Source organism: Polyergus mexicanus, unplaced genomic scaffold (assembly GCF_030449975.1).
Source record: "Polyergus mexicanus isolate NDT 795.1 unplaced genomic scaffold, iyPolMexi1.0 SCAF_14, whole genome shotgun sequence".
Lineage (NCBI taxonomy): Eukaryota > Metazoa > Arthropoda > Insecta > Hymenoptera > Formicidae > Polyergus > Polyergus mexicanus.
Genome location: NW_027223334.1, coordinates 4,888,973 through 4,907,447, shown reverse-complemented (window position 1 = coordinate 4,907,447; position 18,475 = coordinate 4,888,973). Strand labels below are relative to the sequence as shown.

General features: G+C 46.2%; 3 protein-coding genes across 3 annotated transcripts; 2 read left to right on the top strand and 1 right to left on the bottom strand.

The window, feature by feature from the left end:
- The first annotated feature begins 2,322 nt into the window (after positions 1 to 2,322).
- On the top strand, positions 2,323 to 3,192 carry LOC138939251 (tropomyosin-like). The gene has a single exon (XM_070306895.1). It carries the CDS (start codon positions 2,323 to 2,325, stop codon positions 3,190 to 3,192), a length of 870 nt encoding a protein of 289 aa, XP_070162996.1.
- Positions 3,193 to 5,423: 2,231 nt separating this feature from the next.
- LOC138939250 (uncharacterized) lies at positions 5,424 to 9,174 on the bottom strand. The gene is made up of 2 exons (XM_070306894.1): positions 8,072 to 9,174; positions 5,424 to 7,998 (listed from the first exon to the last, which is right to left on the bottom strand). Exons 1-2 carry the CDS (start codon positions 9,172 to 9,174, stop codon positions 5,424 to 5,426), a joined length of 3,678 nt encoding a protein of 1,225 aa, XP_070162995.1.
- Positions 9,175 to 15,727: 6,553 nt separating this feature from the next.
- On the top strand, positions 15,728 to 16,951 carry LOC138939248 (uncharacterized). Its single transcript, XM_070306893.1, has one exon. It carries the CDS (start codon positions 15,728 to 15,730, stop codon positions 16,949 to 16,951), a length of 1,224 nt encoding a protein of 407 aa, XP_070162994.1.
- The last annotated feature ends 1,524 nt before the right edge of the window (positions 16,952 to 18,475 follow it).

Sequence of the window (18,475 nt, the reverse complement as noted above, 5' to 3'; positions counted from 1 at the left end):
CTCTATTCAACAAGCCAGCGCCATGACTCACACCGTACTGCTGTTTCGCGAATTGCATTCGCCGCAATCTTTAACAAGCGGCGCTGGACCGTCGATGTGTGTTCGTTGCCAAGGGCGATTATAATGCTCTAGACATCGACGGTAGCGCCGCACCTCCGGATCCACTTTTATATATTCAGGCAGTTTCTCCCACAATCGTTCTACGTAGCGACCGAAATGCTTTAATAAAATTATTTTCGGAATATACCGCAATTGATCGGTGGTAAAATCGAGAATATCGTCGCCATCTATTAGTAAGATAAACATTTCGATTCACCGCGCGCAATTCGCTACTGCGCGATTGATGGCAATCTATTCGTATATAAATTAAAAAGTCTCGCCCTGCCTTACGCGAGTGTATCGCGCACGCGCGCAGCAAGAGGAATGCGTTTCGTGCGGCAACCGATCGCGATAAAGGTGACGAACCTCGATAATAAAACGCGACCGTCGAAAGAAACGCGTAGACACGGTCGTCTATTACCGAGCGCTATTCGTTGCGTTATTTGCGGGCCTTCTAGTTGCGGCAAAACAAACGCATTAATAAGTTTGTTGGAGAGTCCGCATGGTGTACGCTTCGAGAACGTTTATGTTTACTCAAAGTCATTGCAGCAGCCTAAATATCAATATTTAGAAAATTTATTAACACCGATGGAAGATATAGGTTATTTCACATTTTCTAATAACTTTGACGTTATTTCACCCAGCGAAGCTCTCCCGAATTCGATATTCGTATTCGACGATGTAGCGTGCGACAAACAAAATACTATCAGAGAATATTTCGCTATGGGTCGACACTCGAACGTCGATTGCTTCTATCTGTGCCAGACGTATGCTAAAATACCGAAGCATTTGATTCGAGATAACGCTAATCTGTTAATTCTTTTTAAACAAGATGGTACTAATTTACGTCACGTATACAACGATCACGTGAACACGGATATGTCGTACGAGAATTTTCACGCGCTATGTCGCGCGTGTTGGCGATATAAATATGGTTTCTTAGTAATCGACAAAGATAGCGCGCTCCGCGCTGGTAGATACAGACGAGGATTTAATGATTTCATTATACCGTAGAACGATCAGTTATCGCGAATACGTCGAACGCGTCAATCGCTCTCTCGCGAGTTAGAAGAAGTTGCAATGGCCTCGACGAATATCGGCGAACGCGAAAAAACAGCAAAAGAGATAGCTAAAACGCGCGCATCGATTCGTAAAAAACACAGAGCATTAAAAACTGGAAAAATGGAAAGCGAGATCGCGATAGAGAGTCGTTTCAAACCGATCGTCGAACCGCTGCGACGCATCGCTGATCGCGCTGAGCGAGACGAGATAGAGCGAAATGAAATTAAGCGCGAAATGATAAAACAAGATGCAACCGACATTTCACCCTCAACGAGCGTCGAGGAAAAATGGAAAGATGAAGCACTAACTCCCGTTTGGAAAAAACCTAAAGCGAAACGAATACGCGCTCGACGACGATTGAACGCCGTTTCTACTCCATTAAACGAATCTTTCGTCGAAAGAGACCCATTCGCGCGAAACGAAACCGAAGAATATGAAACGTTCGAATCCGAGAGTCTTGAATCGCCCTCGATATCCGAAATACCCGTTAAACAAATTTCGCGAATTGCTCAAGATCGCGAAATATCGCACGGTCAACTAGGACCGTTAGGGCGAAAATATATGGGGACTCTTCTCGGCGGAGAAGCGCCGAACGAGATTGATCACGTTTACGGAGTTTACATCGGCGAGAAAGGTGCGATGCTCGGCGATAAGCGATTTGACGTAGACGCGAATGATTCCATATTTATAGATGAGATTAAATATGTCGGTACTCCCGGTTTGTATGAATTAATTTTTATGAAAATTCCTAATAGTCTCATATATACAGAAAAAGATAAATTAACATACAGAAGTATATTGTTAACAACGAACGCTCATAGACGTGATCATGACGTTAAAAAATCTGTCTTAGGAAATAAAGGATATAAATACAAATTTATTATCGCTCCGCTTATTCATAACAGCGGCGCGAAAAAAACAGGCGCGGGTCGCGTATCGTCGACTATGCGTGTCACGGACAATAAAATCGATTACGTCCATTGGGACGATCCAAACGAATTAGTGGATCGTTTGCGATTATTAGACGCTTCGCGTCGAGCTGGCAACAACGCTCACGAAAACGAGATTCTATCGATAATCGAGGAGCTTCGCGAAACAGGAGCGATCGTATAAATCGAACTGTCGCGTGGATGACTGTCGCAGTCGTACGCGGAATTCGCGATGTCCGTGAGCAAATTTGGCTCGCCTTTAAAAAATCGAGGCTACGACGCGAGAACCGGAAGACTACGTCCGGCTATCGAGTCTCTGCGAAGTTACGTGCGCGATAACGCGCTGTGTCTAAGCTCTTCCATTGAATACGACGCGAGAGAGCGTAAAATAAAACGCTTGGCTCAACCTGAGGAGGACGCCGATGCGACAAGCAAAAGCTACGTCGAGGGAATCACATCGCAATTAAGAAAAGACGCGAACGAAGCGGGACAGGGCGTCATTCTACTATTCACGAGACTCGCTCAGCTCGATAGCGCTTTAGGTAAACGAATAGACGTCGCGGAGAGTTTCGTTTCCGAGATAAAAACACGCGATGACGTTCTGAGTAAACGAATAGACGCTGTGGAAAATTCTATTTCGAGAATAGAAACGAGTGTTAACGCTCTAGATAAACGAATCGATATTTTAGATAAACGAATCAAAGGTTTAAGCGATCAAATCGAAGTCGCGAAAAAAACTATATCGCTCAACGCGACGGAGTTCTCGACGAGAAACGCGAACGATCGTAAAATAATGTTCAATCAAGGTAAAACAATAAAAGAACTAAATCAAAAATCGCTTATCGCGGCGAATTCCGCAGTGAAATCCGAGACGAAGATACGAGAATTGGAAAATTCAACGTTACGATTGAAGAGAGACGCAGACGAGCTATCGGGAAGAGTGAAAGAACTGGCAAAGATTAGCGGGAGCGGCGAACCGCTCGAAAAAGAGATTAGCGGGAGCGGCGAACCGCTCGAAAAAGAGATTAGCGGGAGCGGCGAACCGCTCGAAGAAGAGATTCAATTCAACGTTATTCTCGAGAGAAAGAAAAAAGAACTATGAGCGTTAAAAAACGAAGACTAGTCGAGGAATTGCACGCTCCCGCAAGAAGAAACTTCTCGCGTCGTCGCGTTGCGGTGCACGGGTACGACGACCTATGGCAAGCGGATGTGGTCGAGATGCGTCCTTACGCGAGACTCAACAAAGGCCACAACTACATACTCACCGTTATCGACGTATTAAGCAAATACGCATGGGCTGTACCGCTTAAGAGCAAAAGCGCAAACGAGGTTACTCGAGCGTTATCTAAAATAATACGAGACTCTAAGAGGTGTCCAAAAAATCTACAGACCGATAAAGGAAAAGAATTTTACAATGCCGATATGCGAAATTTTACGAAGAAGCACGAAGTAAATCATTATTCGACATATTCGGTGATGAAAGCGTCGATAGTCGAACGATTCAATCGTACGCTCAAAAATTTTATGTGGAAGTATTTCACGCTAAACGGAACGTACAAGTGGATCGACGAGTTACCACGACTCGTCGAGGAATATAACACGCGAAAACATCGCACTATAAATATGAGACCTGTCGACGTAACTCCAAAAATTGCCGATAAACTTTTAAATACTGTATACAGCAATATAAAAATCGCGGCTCCGGCGAAATTTAAAGTAGCCGATCCGGTACGCATCAGTAAATTTAAAACGATTTTCGAGAAAGGCTTCACACCCAACTGGACTACAGAGATTTTTCGAATAACTAAGATACAACGGACTAATCCCGTAACGTATCTATTAAAGGATTCGCGCGGCGAGCCGATCGCAGGAGGATTCTACGAGCACGAATTGTCGCGCGTTGGCGATCCCGACGTGTATCTCGTAGAAAAGGTGCTGCGTCGAAAGGGTGACAAGATTTACGTGAAATGGTTAGGAATGGACGAATCGCACAATTCTTGGATAAATAAAACAGCTGTATTATGATAAAAATGTATTTTTATTAAATAAAACTACATATTATACATATTATACATATTATATAATATTATACGAAATTGTAGACATGTTAAAACTAAAATAATCGTATAATTATAAAACAAGGAAAATCTTAGAAAAAATAAAATAATCGTATAATTATAAAACAAAGAAAAAAATAATAACACAATACAATTAAAATTAAAACTTGTAAAAATCGATTAACCGTTTAAATAATCGATTATAGAGTAATTATCATTATTAATCTTTAAATCGTATGATTATAAAACAATCGTAATTTTGTACGAGTTCTCTCTTGCGCTCCATATAAACTCTTTCTCGCGCCGCTACGCGGCCGCCATATCCTGCGTTCTCTCTTTTGCGCTTTATGCGGACTCTTTTTTATATTTTATATATATTCTTCATCGCATTGTTAAGCGAACATCGTATCTCGCGGTAACTTTATTCTCGCGGTAGCTTTATTCTCGCGTTACTCTATATATAACACTTTCAAGAATATAATAAAGAGTCATGGAAATCATCGATCTGTCCAATTCGCGGCAAATCTCGACTCGATTTATGACAAATTCTCGCATTCTATCTCGTTTGCATGTAGCATGTAGCATAATATATGTTCGATGCTAATGAAGTAGAATGCGAATTTGTCAAATCGAGTCGAGATTTGCCAAGACTTGGACAGAATGGTGGTTTCCACGACTTTTATATCGCAAAAATACAAAAAGTTCATTTTTTCGCATTCTATACGAGTTCTCTCTCGCACCGCTACGCGGCCGCCGTATCCTGCGTTCTCTCTTTCAAACTTTATACGTACTCTTTCTCGCGCTTTGTATACATTCTTTATTACGTCACTATGATAACGCTAAAACTCGCATTAACATCTTTTTCACATTATTCTATATAAAACACTTCCGAGAGCATAATAGAAAGATCGTGAAAATGTACGATCAGTCTTATTTATAATAGATTTTATATCTAATACCTATTATATATAAGACCGATCGAACATTTTCACGATTTTTTATTAAAATCTAATAAATAAAACCGATTAATTTTTATTATTTTATTAAAATCTATTATAATAAATTATATTCAAATTATATTCAAATTATATTATTCGCGCAAATTTGTTCTTCGAAACGATTCGTAGAACGTCCATCGATGTTTTTTCGACGCAATCGTGAATTATATCGAAAATACAATGATAATATATTATTTATAAAATATGTTTATACTGAATAAACTACTAACTAAAGTTTAAATGTTTTAAGAAACATTATATAATATTTTTTTCGCTCCCTACAACGGTATTTTATAATGTCCCCACGGTAACGTATCCGTAGTTCCCGATATCGTGTATCGTTTGTCATCGTGCGGACTGAGCGCGATTTTCAATTCCGATACTGTATACATCTCGTGTAACTCGGATCTTATACAAAACTGCTCGCGCTTCATCTCGATCCCCTGTCGAAGACAGCGCGCGTAATCGTCAAACGTTATCGTTCTCGCGACAACGCCGCTCTTAACACCCTTGATTCTTTTTGTATCGCTTTTACCGGCGACTCGCAGCGCGTACATTTTCGCTCTAAGTCCAATAAATTCGGTCATAATCGCGCCAGCGTTCTCATCCTTCATCGCACCAGGTATTTTTTTATTAGCGAGAGGCATTCCATACGCATTGTCCATTGCGTAATCGCTCGTATCGAACTTGTCGATATCGCGCTTCATATTCTCGTATATGTCCTCGCACTCGACGCGATAAATGAGACTATCCGTATCGGTGTACATTATTTTACACTTATCTCGATACAATGGTAGCATGTACTCGTAGTGAAATTCGTATAAACGAATTTTAGATATATCGAGAATACACATACCTACATAAATTGGTTTATTGAACTTAATCTCGAGTTTACGCAATTCTACAGCTACGAGATCCTCCGCGAAAACGCTTCTACTGTGAAAATTCGGCTTCGCGATCATCGCCTCCGCGCCGTATCGCCCGTCCCATCGAGTCACGAGTCGAACATTCGAATGATTGCGCACGTTTTCCATAGTTTTGCCAAACACGGCATTATTCATTAATTTGTATAGATTTTTCTCAAACTCGTTTTTCGCGTTAATTCGTAATCGTGTATTCAGTTCGATGTATTCGCGCAACCATGAAGATTGCGCGAATCGCAATATTCTGTGTATTTTCGTAATGCGTAATCCGTGTCGAACGCATTGCTGCAAATTGCGATAATATATCACGTAACGGTTCTTATCGTACAGTGTGGCGAGAAGCTTCTCGTCTCGTTTTCCGGGCGGCTTATCGCGCGTCGGGCAGAATGGCAAGTCAGCGTGAGAATCGTGAAGGTCGGACGGATATGCAAGGTCGACCTCTAGAATATAACCGATAGGCGAGTCCGATGTCACGGACATTAAGTCAACGCTCGTAACGTTATCGACCCATCGAAAATTTTCGTAAGGCAACGATTGACACATCGCCCATCCGTACAAATTATTTATATCGAAGTACATGAGATACGACGATGGTTCCGAAGAATCGTATGACTGTAAATATTTGTTATTAGCGCGCGCGTATCTGTTGGAACATTGACTTAGCCCGCCGCGTATTCCACGCTCCACGAACATTACCATATCAATGTCGGTTAATAATTCGAATCGCACACTCGTATACTTCAACATAGCGTCCCATGTGTAGCCCGGTAACGTATAATAATACGCGGGATCTAAATTATAACTTCTCATACACGCGTCACGAAAATTTTCGAAAACATCGGCCAATAGAAGAACGTCGGTCTTTAAATATAAATCGCTATAATCGCCTAACGTTTCGACGCGAAATCGCTCCCAGACTCTTATCGCGCGCGCGTAATCGTTCTCAGATATCGCGTCACCGGTTAGCGAACTGTGAAAAGCCTCGCGCGGCGGTAGACGAGTCTCTAACAATTTATCTACGTCGTCGACATACTCGTACGGAAATACACCCTTTCGCGCGAGAAGCTCGAAATCGGCGTCGCTAAGATCGGAAAATTCCGAACGCGCGATCCTCAACTCGCTTTTGTCTAGATACGACGCCAATTTCTCGAGACTCGCGCTTAAAAATTTGAAAGAATCCACGAAACGCAACTTCAAACGTTTTCCGAACCATCCCTCGTCCCACGCATCTTCGACGTTTTTCGTGAAAGAGATATACGTTTCTTTCGTTATCGGCAATATTTCCACGCTACCGGGAAAAGCGTTAGCTACATCTTTAATGATAAAATGCGCGTCGTAACCCGATAAATTGTGAAAGAATACGGGAATTACGTAAGTATCCTTATAATTTAAATTACAATTCGAATGAGCCGGACCTCTGTACCGTCCAGTCAAATGACAGTGATCGCGCACGCGAGCGTCTCCCAATTCGAACGGTTTCTCGCATATGCTGCAGCGCGTCGCGTTTACGAATCTCTCCCATTCATCCGATGTAAGATTCGTCATAGGAGCATCGATATCGAGAACAGTTTTCGCGCGAAGCGCTAGATCGTGCAGTTCTCTAACGAACCACAATACGCAATTTTCACCGCGATAAGCTCTGTAAGTAGAGCTAACGCCATCGAGCGCGCATCGCGCGTAATATCCAGCGCTATAAACTTCGTGATGCTGAACGATAGATGTATTCGACGTTCTCCTCTCCTCTTTCTTCTTCAGCACGCATTCGAGATCAGCGTACACCACGAATGGAAGTCGCTCCTTTCTACTATAGTTACGAAACTCTAACCATTTGTCGTCTTTGGTAGGAAGGACTATAGCGCACTCGTTCATCCTTCCGCAGTCCACGCTGTGAGCCGATAACTTATCGCTCGTTCGAAAATAGTGCATGCACCTGCGACATAACGCACATTTTAAATCTCGCGCATTATCAACATCGCGCGACGATTTTTTTAATTAGTACTCACCGATCGCATATATGCGATTTATGTCGTCTACCGCTGAGTTGCGAGCCGACGAGTCGCGACAAATTCTTAATCCACGCGAAATGCGTCGCGTCATCTCGTCGCGTCATATCGTCAAAATACAACAGATTAACGTGTCTGTTCTTTTTATCGTCAGTAAGACGCAAAGGGACAACGCGACAACCGTTTTTTCCCTCCTTTTTATCTCGAACGGTATACACATTAATAGATATGTCGTTAATACGCTCGAATCTAGTAATTTTGTTCAAACTCATAGGAAATTTAACGCCCTTCAGATTCAGCACCGTCGTGTAATGCGGGTACGAAGATTCCCGACCCACGTTTTTTTCAGCTGGATACAGAGCGGCGACCACCGCCCATGCGAAACACGCATTGTCATTAGATTGCACGTTTATCACCGCTTTCTTCAACGCGATCTCTCGCGGCAATTTAACGCGACATCCCGCGTGCATAGGATTGTATCTGTTCACGTTCACGGTTAAATTGAATATTCGCGATAACGCCCATCCGCTATCGCGCTCCTGAAATTCTTCCAACGAGGTTAGAGTAGCGTCGACCACTCGCTTCTCGTACCACTCTCGCGAGTCGGAAAGAGGTAGAAGCGGATAATTCTTCGTGACAATAGTCTTAACATCGATCTTGTCGCCCGAAACGAACTCGCCAACAAATACGGTATTGACCTTAACACCGTTATATTCATTCATAACATCGCGTATTCGATCGAGCACGGTATCTCTAGCGTCCTCGAGAAATCGTCGAGGTTCGATATAATCGAAATTAATAACCGCGCCGGTTAAAACGCGTCTAGAGAAAGCCGTCTCGATCTCGGACCACGAGAATCCCTCGCGTTCCTCTACGCCGCCTCCCACGCGTTCGAAACGTCGACGCAGATCGTCTCTCGCGCCCGTTAATCGAACGATCCGAGCGATAAGAGAATTGATCGCTCCGGTCGATCTCCCTCGGCGCTCTCCTCGACATCTCTCCCGCAGAGACTCGAGACACTCGTCGCACCGTCGCGCCCACACGCGATACGCGTTCCCCGTCGCGACGTCCCGCGCGCTATCGAGAAGATCGCGCGCCTCCATCTCGTCACTCGTCGTCTAACGAACGCCAAGATTTTTTACAAATAAACCACGTCTCCTCCTCGTCGTAATTCTCGATGTAGAACAAAGCTCTCGTCTCGCAGCCGGCGCACCAATTATTCGACACGTCGAAAACCTCGTCGACGAGATCGCAAGCGGGCACCATCTCGCTATACACCGTTTTCGTCACGTGCGTCGATACGCTCTTCTCGAAACTCGAGCTACGCGCGCAATACGCGCAATATCTCTCGTTCTCCTCGAAATACTTTCCGTTCTCGAATCGGCAACCGAACTTAAAGAAACAATGCACGACGTGATTCACCTCCCACGAAAATTTCGGAATTCCGTATCGCTGTCTCCAATTGCGATAGAGCAAATAGCCATCGGCTCCGACATTCGCGAAAGGTTCGTCGAATCGCGTCTCGCTCGCCTCTCGCACGAACTCTTCCGCGAAATCGATCTCTTCTATACAGTACAAACGATCCTCTATATAACGTTCGCGCAGTTCTTTCTTCAAACAATTCGGTATCTCCAAATTCCGTATATCCTCGACATTTCCGATTCGAACGTTCACCGCTCTTCCGGCTAATCTCGTTAAAGCGCTCGGCGCGCGCTTCATCGCGCCGCGAAATATCCTCGAACGTACTAACACCTCGAGATCATCGCGGCGTCCTTTTATAACGAGGAAAATAGCGAGGACGCGCCCCCGATTAACCGAACCGGACACTCGCTCTCGGACGCGCGACGTCGCCGGAAAACGAAAAAAACTCGCCCCGAAACGCGACGAGCGCGCTCGCGCTAACGCGCGCCTCGAGAGGAGGAGAGCGACGAGGGACGCCCCTCCGTCCGCTCGACCGCCCACCGACGATCCCCCGCCCCCTCGACGCCGGGCGCCCGCCGCCCGCTCGCGGATCGCGCGCTAGAAGCGCCCCCCTAAAGAATCGCGACGGCGGATCGCGCGCTAGAAGCGGCGGATCGCGCGCTAGAAGCGCCCCCCTAAAGAATCGCGACGGCGGATCGCGCGCTAGAAGCGGCGGATCGCGCGCTAGAAGCGCCCCCCTAAAGAATCGCGACGGCGGATCGCGCGCTAGAAGCGGCGGATCGCGCGCTAGAAGCGCCCCCCTAAAGAATCGCGACGGCGGACCGCGCGCTAGGGGCGCGAGTCGCGTCGAGGTCGCGAGTCGGGCGCGCCACCCCCCGAGCGCCATCTCTCGAGCGCTCTCGGCGACTCGTACCCACCGCTTCCCCCCGACCGCGCTTCCCCTCTCACCCTACTTACCCCCCCACGAACCCGCCCAGCCCGCTCTCCATCCCTCGGGCGCCCACAAGCTGCTCCGAAACTATCTCTCTCTCTTACTCCCCAACGATACCCTCTCTCTCACACTCACACAAAACTGATCCAAAACCGGCCTATCTATCCTACTGTCTTCGTTTTTCGACGCTCATAATTCTTTCCTCTTTCTCTCGAGAATAACGCTGGGTGGGACCTCTCTCTCTCGAGCGGCTCGCCGCTCCCGCTAATCTTCGCCAGTTCCCTCACTCTTCCCGATAGCTCGTCCGCGTCACTCTTCAATCGCGACGTTGAATCTTCCAATTCTCGTATCTTCGTCTCGGATTTCGCCGCGGAATTCGCCTCGACGCGCGATTTTTGGGTTAGTTCCTGTATTATTTTTTCTTGATTGAACAGTATTTTATGATTGCTCGCGCTTCTCGTCGAGGACTCCGCCGCGTTGAGCGATATAGTATTTTTTGCGGCATCGATTCGATCGCTTAAACCATTGATTCGTTTATCCAAAGTATCGATCCATTTATCTAGAGCGTTAGCGCTCGCTTCTATTCTCGAAATGGAATTTTCCACGGCGTCTATTCGTTTACTCAGAGCGTCGTCGCGCGCTTTTATCTCGGAAACGAAACTCTCCGCGACGTCTATTCGTTTACCCAGAGCGTTATCGAGCTAGGCGAGTCTCGTGAACAGTAAGATGACACCCTGCCCCGCCTCGTCCGCGTCTTTTCTCAATTGCGATGTGATTCCTTCGACGTAGCTTTTGCTCGTCGCGTCGGCGTCCTCCTCAGACTGAGCCAAGCGTTTTATCTTGCGCTCTCTCGCGTCGTACTCGATGGAAGAGCTTAGACACAGCGCGTTATCGCGCACGTAATTTCGCAGAGACTCGATAGCCGGACGTATTCTTCCGGTTCTAGCGTCGGAGCCTCGGTTTCTTAGAGGTGTGCCGAATTTGCTCACGGACATCGCGAATCACGCGTACGACTGCGGCGGTCGTCGACGCGACGGTTTGATTTATACGCTCCCGTCTCGCGAAGCTCCTCGATTATCGATAGAATCTCGTTTTCGTGAGCGTTGTTGCCGGCTCGACGCGAAGCGTCCAACAATTGCAAACGATCCACTAATTCGTTCGGATCATCCCAATGAACGTAATCGATTCTATTGTTCGTGACTCGCATAGTCGACGGTACGCGACCCGCGCCCATCTTTTTCTAGCCGCTGCCGTGGATAAGCGGAGCAATAACGAATTTGTATTTGTATCCTTTATTACCTAAGACAGACTTTTTAGCGTCATGATCGCGTCTATGAGCGTTCGTTGTTAAGAATATACTTCTGTACGTTAATTTATCCTTTTCTGTATATATGAGACTATTAAGAATTTTCATAAACATTAATTCGTACAAACCGGGAGTACCGATGTATCTAATCTCATCTATAAATATGGAATCATTCGCGTCTACGTCGAATCGCTTATCGCCGAGCATGGCGCTTTTCTCGCCAATGTAAACCCCGTAAACCTGATCGATCTCGTTTGGCGCTTCCCCGCCGAAAAGAGCCCCCATATACTTTCGCCCCAACGGTCCTAGCCGACCGTGCGATATCTCGCGACCTTGAGAAATTCGCGAAATTTGTCTAACGGATATTTCGAGCGTCGAGGGCGACTCGAGACTCTCGGATTCGAACGCTTCCTCCTCGGTTTCGTCCCGCGCGTATTCGTTTCGCCTTAAGTTTTTTGCAAACGGGAGTCAGCGCTTTGTCCTTCCATTTTTCCTCGACGCTCGTCGTCGCGGGAAAGGCGTCGATCGCGTCTCGCTTTATCGTCTCACGTTTAATTTTGTCTCGCTCTATCTCGTCTCGCTCGGCGCGATCGGCGATGCGCCGCAGCGGTTCGACGCGATCGTCGATGCTTGAAACGACTCTCTATCGCGATCTCGTTTTCCATTTTGCCGGTCTTCAATGCTCTGTGTTTTTTACGAATCGACGCGCGCCTCTTAGCGATCTCTTTCGCCGTCTTTTCGCGTTCACCGATATCCATCGAGGCCATTGCGACTAACGAATCGATTCTTCTCGCTCGCGGGAGAAAGCGATCGGTGCATTCGACGTATCCGCGACGACTGATCGCTCTATGGTACAATGAAGTCGTTAAACCCTCGTCTGTATCTGCCGGCGCGAAGCGCGCTATCTTTGTCGATCACTAAGAAACCATATTTATACCGCCAACACGCGCGACATAGCGCGTGAAAATTCTCGTGACATTCTCTCACGACATATCCGTGTTCATGTGATCGTTGTACGCGTGACGCAAATTAGTGCCGTCCTGTTTAAAGAGAATCAACAGATTCGCGTTATCTCGAATCAAATGCTTCGGTATTTTAGCGTACGTTTAGCACAGATAGAAGCAATCGAGTGTCGACCCATAGCGAAATACTCCCTGATAGTATCTTGTTTGTCGCACGCTACGTTGTCGAACACGAATATCGAATTCGGGAGCGCTTCGCTGGGCGGAATAACATCAAAGTTATTAGAAAATGTGAAATAACCTATATCTTTTATCGGTGTTAATAAATTCTCTAAATATTGATATTTAGGCTGCTGCAACGACTTCGAGTAAACGTAAACGTTCTAGAAGCGTACGCCATGCGGACTCTCCAACAAACTTATCAACGCGTTCGTTTTACCGCAACTAGAAAGGCCGCAAATGACGCAGCGAATAGCGCTCGGTAATAGACGACCGTGTCTGCGCGCTTCTTCCGACGGTCGCGCCCTATTGTCGAGGTTCGTCACCTTTATCGCGATCGGTTGCCGCACGAAACGCATTCCTCTCGCCGCGCGCGTGCGCGGTACACTCGTGCGAGGCAGGGCGAGACCTTTTTATTTATATACGAATAGATCGCCACCGATCGCGCAGTAGCGAATCGCGCGCGGTGAATCGAGATGTTTATCCTACTAATAGATGGTGACAATATTCTCGATTTCACCGCCGATCAGTTGCGGTATATCCCGAAAATAATTTTGCTAAAGCACTTTGGTCGTTACGTGGAACAATTGTGGGAGAAACTGCCCGAATATATAAGAGTGGGTCCGGTGGTGCGGCGCTACCGTCGATGCCTAGAGCATTATAATCGCCCCTGGCAACGAACGCACATCGACGGTCCGGCGCCGCTCGTTAAAGATTGCGGCGAATGCAATTCGCGAAACGGCGGTACGGTGTGAGCGGTGATATCGGCGGCGCTGGCTTATTGAACAGAGCGATAAACGCGCTCCCTTTCGAACTACATATACCTGGATATCAATTTTGCGGGCCGGGTACCCGTATCGCGAAACGACTCGCGCGAGTCGATCGAGGCGTCAATCCTCTGGACGCGGCTTGCCGAGAGCACGTCATCGCGTACTCGCGAAGCGGCGAGCTCGCCGATCGACACGCCGCCGTCCGCGCGCTCTCCGAGAGAGCGCGCGAGCGCGTCGCGGCGAGAGACTCGACTTTCGGCGAGAGGGCCGCCGCGGCGGCTGTATGGATGGCTATGAAATCGAAGACGAAACTCGGAATGGGTACGACAAAACTCAAGAGAAGAAAGAGCAAAAGGAGAACGATCGCTACGAGGAAAAGAACGCTTCCGATAGCGAAACGCGGCGGCTTCTTATCCCTACTACCGTTATTGGGAGCTCTTGGTTCTTTGGCTGGGGGAGCAGCGGGAACCGCGATAGCGGTGAACGATCGCAAAGCGGCGCGACGACAGCTGGAGGAGTTGCAGCGCCACGATCGCGCGATGGAGGGTCGCCGTTTATATCTCGCGCCGTACAAGCGCGGGAGTGGCACGTTCTCGACGAGAAGAAGAGGAAACGTTAAAAAAAACTTCGCGTAAACAGACGCTAGAGATCCTCCCATCCATCGGAGCAACGACGAATGAACAGTTAAATCACGCGGCGATACTCTCGCACGTGCCTCACTTTAGAGGCGTGCTTATGCGCGACGCGCTTCCGTTGCGGGCGCGCCGCGACGAGAGCGGCATTGTTAATTTAGACGACGCGTCCGGACCGGGTACTCATTGGGTGGCGTACGCGAAAAAAGAAGGCGACGCGATTTACTACGACGGTTTCGGCAATCTTCGTACTCCGCGCAAACTCGCGCGTCATCTCGGGCGCGACGCGAACATTCGATATAATCGTCGCTCCGAGCAGACGCGCGATCAGAATATCTGCGGACAATTGAGTCTTCGATTTCTCCGAGGAGTCGATTGAAGGAATCGCCGACTATAATATCGACCGTCGTTCGTCGATCGAGCGCAGTTCGATCGCTCTCGCCGATGATGTCGCTGACTCTCACTCTTTCCGGACGAAGCAGCGTTCTCTTGATTTAAACAACGACGATTACGAGTTAGGTTTAAACAATTTCAAAACTTATAATACGATACCGAATGTAAATTCCGCGAATAATAAATTTTACTTCGATGATAACGACGAGATTATCGCGATTCCGGTGGGATCTTACGAGTTAAGCGCTATAAGCGCGTATCTAAGAGCGGCGATTCATCATAAACGACGAGCGAGATAGGAGAGGCGAGAGCGCGAAAACGAGGAAGGAAACGAGCGATGACGATTACATATACGATGTTGGCGGCGACTGTTTCGAAGACGATGAGAGTGGTGATAAGAATGAAAATTCTATAACGCTTTGCAATAACGATAACACTATGAGAAGCGAGATTAAGTGCGCGTTTCGAGTAAATTTCACAAAACCCGATAATATCGGTTCGCTACTGGGTTTCTCGTCTCGCGTGTTACAACCGAATAAATAGTACGCGTCCGATAAGCCGATAAATATTATGGCCATTAACCTCATTCGACTAGAGTGCAACGTCACGACAGGGGCGTATCATAACGACAAATCCGCGCATACTATACACGAGTTTGCGCCTAATGTTCCACCCGGATATAAAGTGTCGGAGATCCCGACGCAGATCATTTACCTCCCGATCATCGCGCGGACCATTATCGATATAAACGTGCGTGTTGAGGATCAAAACGGAAAATTGATCGATTTTCGCGGCGAGGAGATCACGATTCGTCTGCACGTGCGGCGAAAACGGTAGAGAAGCGCGCGATGCTCGTAGTGAACGGGTCGAACGCGAGAAACTCGCCCGTCATCGCCGTCGCGTCGCCTCTAAACGCGGAAAAGAGAAGGAAGAAGGGAGGTAGACTGACCGTCGCCAACGCGGCTTTTCTGCGCTCTTTGGATTTCGTCGTGCCGAGGACCGCTTCTTCGTAAAAAGCGGAATGTGCGACATTCTAAGTATCGGTGGAGAGCCGATCTTCGACGATCGCATCGTTAAGATCGAGTCTCACACGTACAACCCTTACGCTAATACTACGTTCGGGAATAGCGACGAGATACGAATTCCTATACAACAGCAGGATTTGTACACATTGCCTTGCGACAGTTTTCTCTACGTCGAGGGCAGACTCGAGTCGAAGGAGGCGCCGAGCGCGCAAGGGGAAATCGCATCGGTGACGAGACTAGTGAACAATTGCGCGGTGTTTATGTTCGAGGAGATTCGCTACGAGCTCGACGGCGTGGAGATCGATCGAAGCAGAAACGTTGGAATAACGAGCACGATCAAGAATTACGCGTCGCTGACGGTCGAGAGAAGCAAAATATTAAAAAACGCTGGATGGGATTTATTAGCGACAACTCATTCGTCGATCGGGGATTTTAACTTTTGCGTACCTCTCAACGTGCTATTAGGTTTTTGCGAAGATTACAAGCGCGTTGTGATCAACGCGCGACACGAACTTATTCTAATACGAGCGCGCAACGATAACAATTGCGTCATATCGCGCGAAACGCAAGAACCTAAAATCGTTTTGTTAAAGATACAATGGCGAATGCCTCATATAGTATTAAATGATGTTAATAAATTAAGATTATTGCGCACCTTAGATTGCGGACGATACCTGAGCGTCGCTTTTCGCTCATGGGATCTCTACGAGTTTCCGCTTCTACAGAGCACGACCAAACTCTCGTGGGCCGTCAAAGCGGCGACGCAACTCGAGAAACCGCGATACGTTATCTTCGCGCTACAATCCGGAAAGAAGAACGTTCTGTCCGAGGAGCCTTCTTTATTCGACGATTGCAAACTAACTAATGTCAAACTGTATCTTAATTCCGATTGTTATCCTTACGACGACATGAATCTAGATTTCGATAAGCATAAAGTCGCCGTGTTATACGATATGTATTTGAAATTTCGAAAAACGTACTACGGATGCGACAACGACGAAGCGCTCTTAAATCTAAATAAATTTTTAACTCACGGCCCGCTCGTAGTCATCGACTGTTCTCGACACAACGAGTCGATCAAGAGCGTCACCGTGGACGTTCGCATAGAGTTCGACTGCAAAGAGAACATCCCCTCTAACACCACAGCCTACTGTCTTATCATTCACGATCGAGTGGTAGAGTACAATCCGCTCACTAACGTCGTGCGCAGAATCGTGTAAGCGCGACGATATTCGAAAAAGTACGGAGAAAGAATAAAGCACTTAGAAAAAAATCTAGAAGGAAACACTTCGAGTATCGCTAACAACGACGATGGACGCGCCGATCTTCGTCGATCTTCAAGGTTTCGTAGTTAACGAAAAATTCGTCGCGAAAGAAGTAGCCGTGTTAAGAAATGGCATGGAATTGACGCATCACATCTTTCGCCCGCCGATGTCGTGGGATCTGCTCACGAGAGCGGAAAAATCGCGAGCATGTTGGCTGATATCGAATCATCACCAGCTAAAGTGGAACGATGGACACGCGAATTACGGGTCGATGAAGAGACTCGTTCGAGATGCCGTATGTCGAGAATCTAACCCCGATTCGACGGTGCGGATCTACGTCAAAGGTCACGAGAAGAAGAAGTGGCTGATCGAGATCTTGGGAAACGTCGCCGACGATCGCGACATAGCCGTCTCCGTCGAAACTATCGACGCCGATTACGAAGACATCGAACGTTTGGAGACTCTGAACGCTTCGCGAGCTTTTCGCTGCGGATATCACGCGAAGAATTGCGCGTTAGAGAACGCGTGCAAACTGCACGATTGGTGGTTCGAGCGACGCGATCGTTTGCGCGATATGCGCGATTGATTTTATATTATAAATTATATTACATTATTGTATATTATATATAATCTATAAATTTAAATTTTATATAATGTATCGAATTAATTATTTAATCTATAAATTTAATTATATATTTTAAGCTTTATATATAATGTATCGAGTCAATTATATAATCTATAAATTTAATATTAGTTATACTTATACTGTTGCAAAATACACGCTATACGAACGAATCGCGTTTTTCCTTTATCGCGATCGCGTATCCTTGATTCTATATAATTTCTATAGAATTTTATAAATTAAAGATCTTTTTGGACAGAAATTGTTCGAATAATTATTAAATATTTTATTTAAATATATTATTTAAATTCACCTATATATGTTTTAACACATTAATATATGATCCTATATAATGTCTAATTATCTAATAGTCATTTTATAACCAAAACTTATCATTATTTTATTACTTAGGGTTGAGACTTTAAATCCATTTAAATATACTATTTTATATGAATGGCCAAAACCTGCAGAATTTGTTCGGTTTTTGCTGACACTCTGTTGTCAATTGTCTTGCGCACATTTTGCTCGATTTTTGCCATCAATTTGACGTCAAGTTATATCAAGCTTTGCTCGGTTCTTGCCGTCAATTTGCTGTCAAGTTATGTCAACAATCTTTGTCACCAAAACACAAATTTAATGCGGACACAGATGGTTACTACGAGAAGCGCGAGAGCGAGAGGATGCGGGAGAAGGAAAGAGAAGCGTAAAGAATCGACGCTTCGCTTAACGTATAGCGTTTATTCGTAAAAATCATATCTTACAAATACGCGTGCATGCGATACGCGAAATATGTATTATGTATTATGTATTATGTATAGATAAAAATCATATTTCATTAATGCGTAAAATTACTCCGT

Coding starts and splice junctions, on each gene's coding strand:
- LOC138939251 (XM_070306895.1), top strand. CDS start 2,323: ATGTCCGTGAGCAAATTTGGCTCGCCTTTAAAAAATCGAGGCTACGAC.
- LOC138939248 (XM_070306893.1), top strand. CDS start 15,728: ATGTGCGACATTCTAAGTATCGGTGGAGAGCCGATCTTCGACGATCGC.
- LOC138939250 (XM_070306894.1), bottom strand. CDS start 9,174: ATGGAGGCGCGCGATCTTCTCGATAGCGCGCGGGACGTCGCGACGGGG. Junction 7,999..8,071: donor AAATCGCATATATGCGATCG/GTGAGTACTAAT, acceptor GTTATGTCGCAG/GTGCATGCACTATTTTCGAA.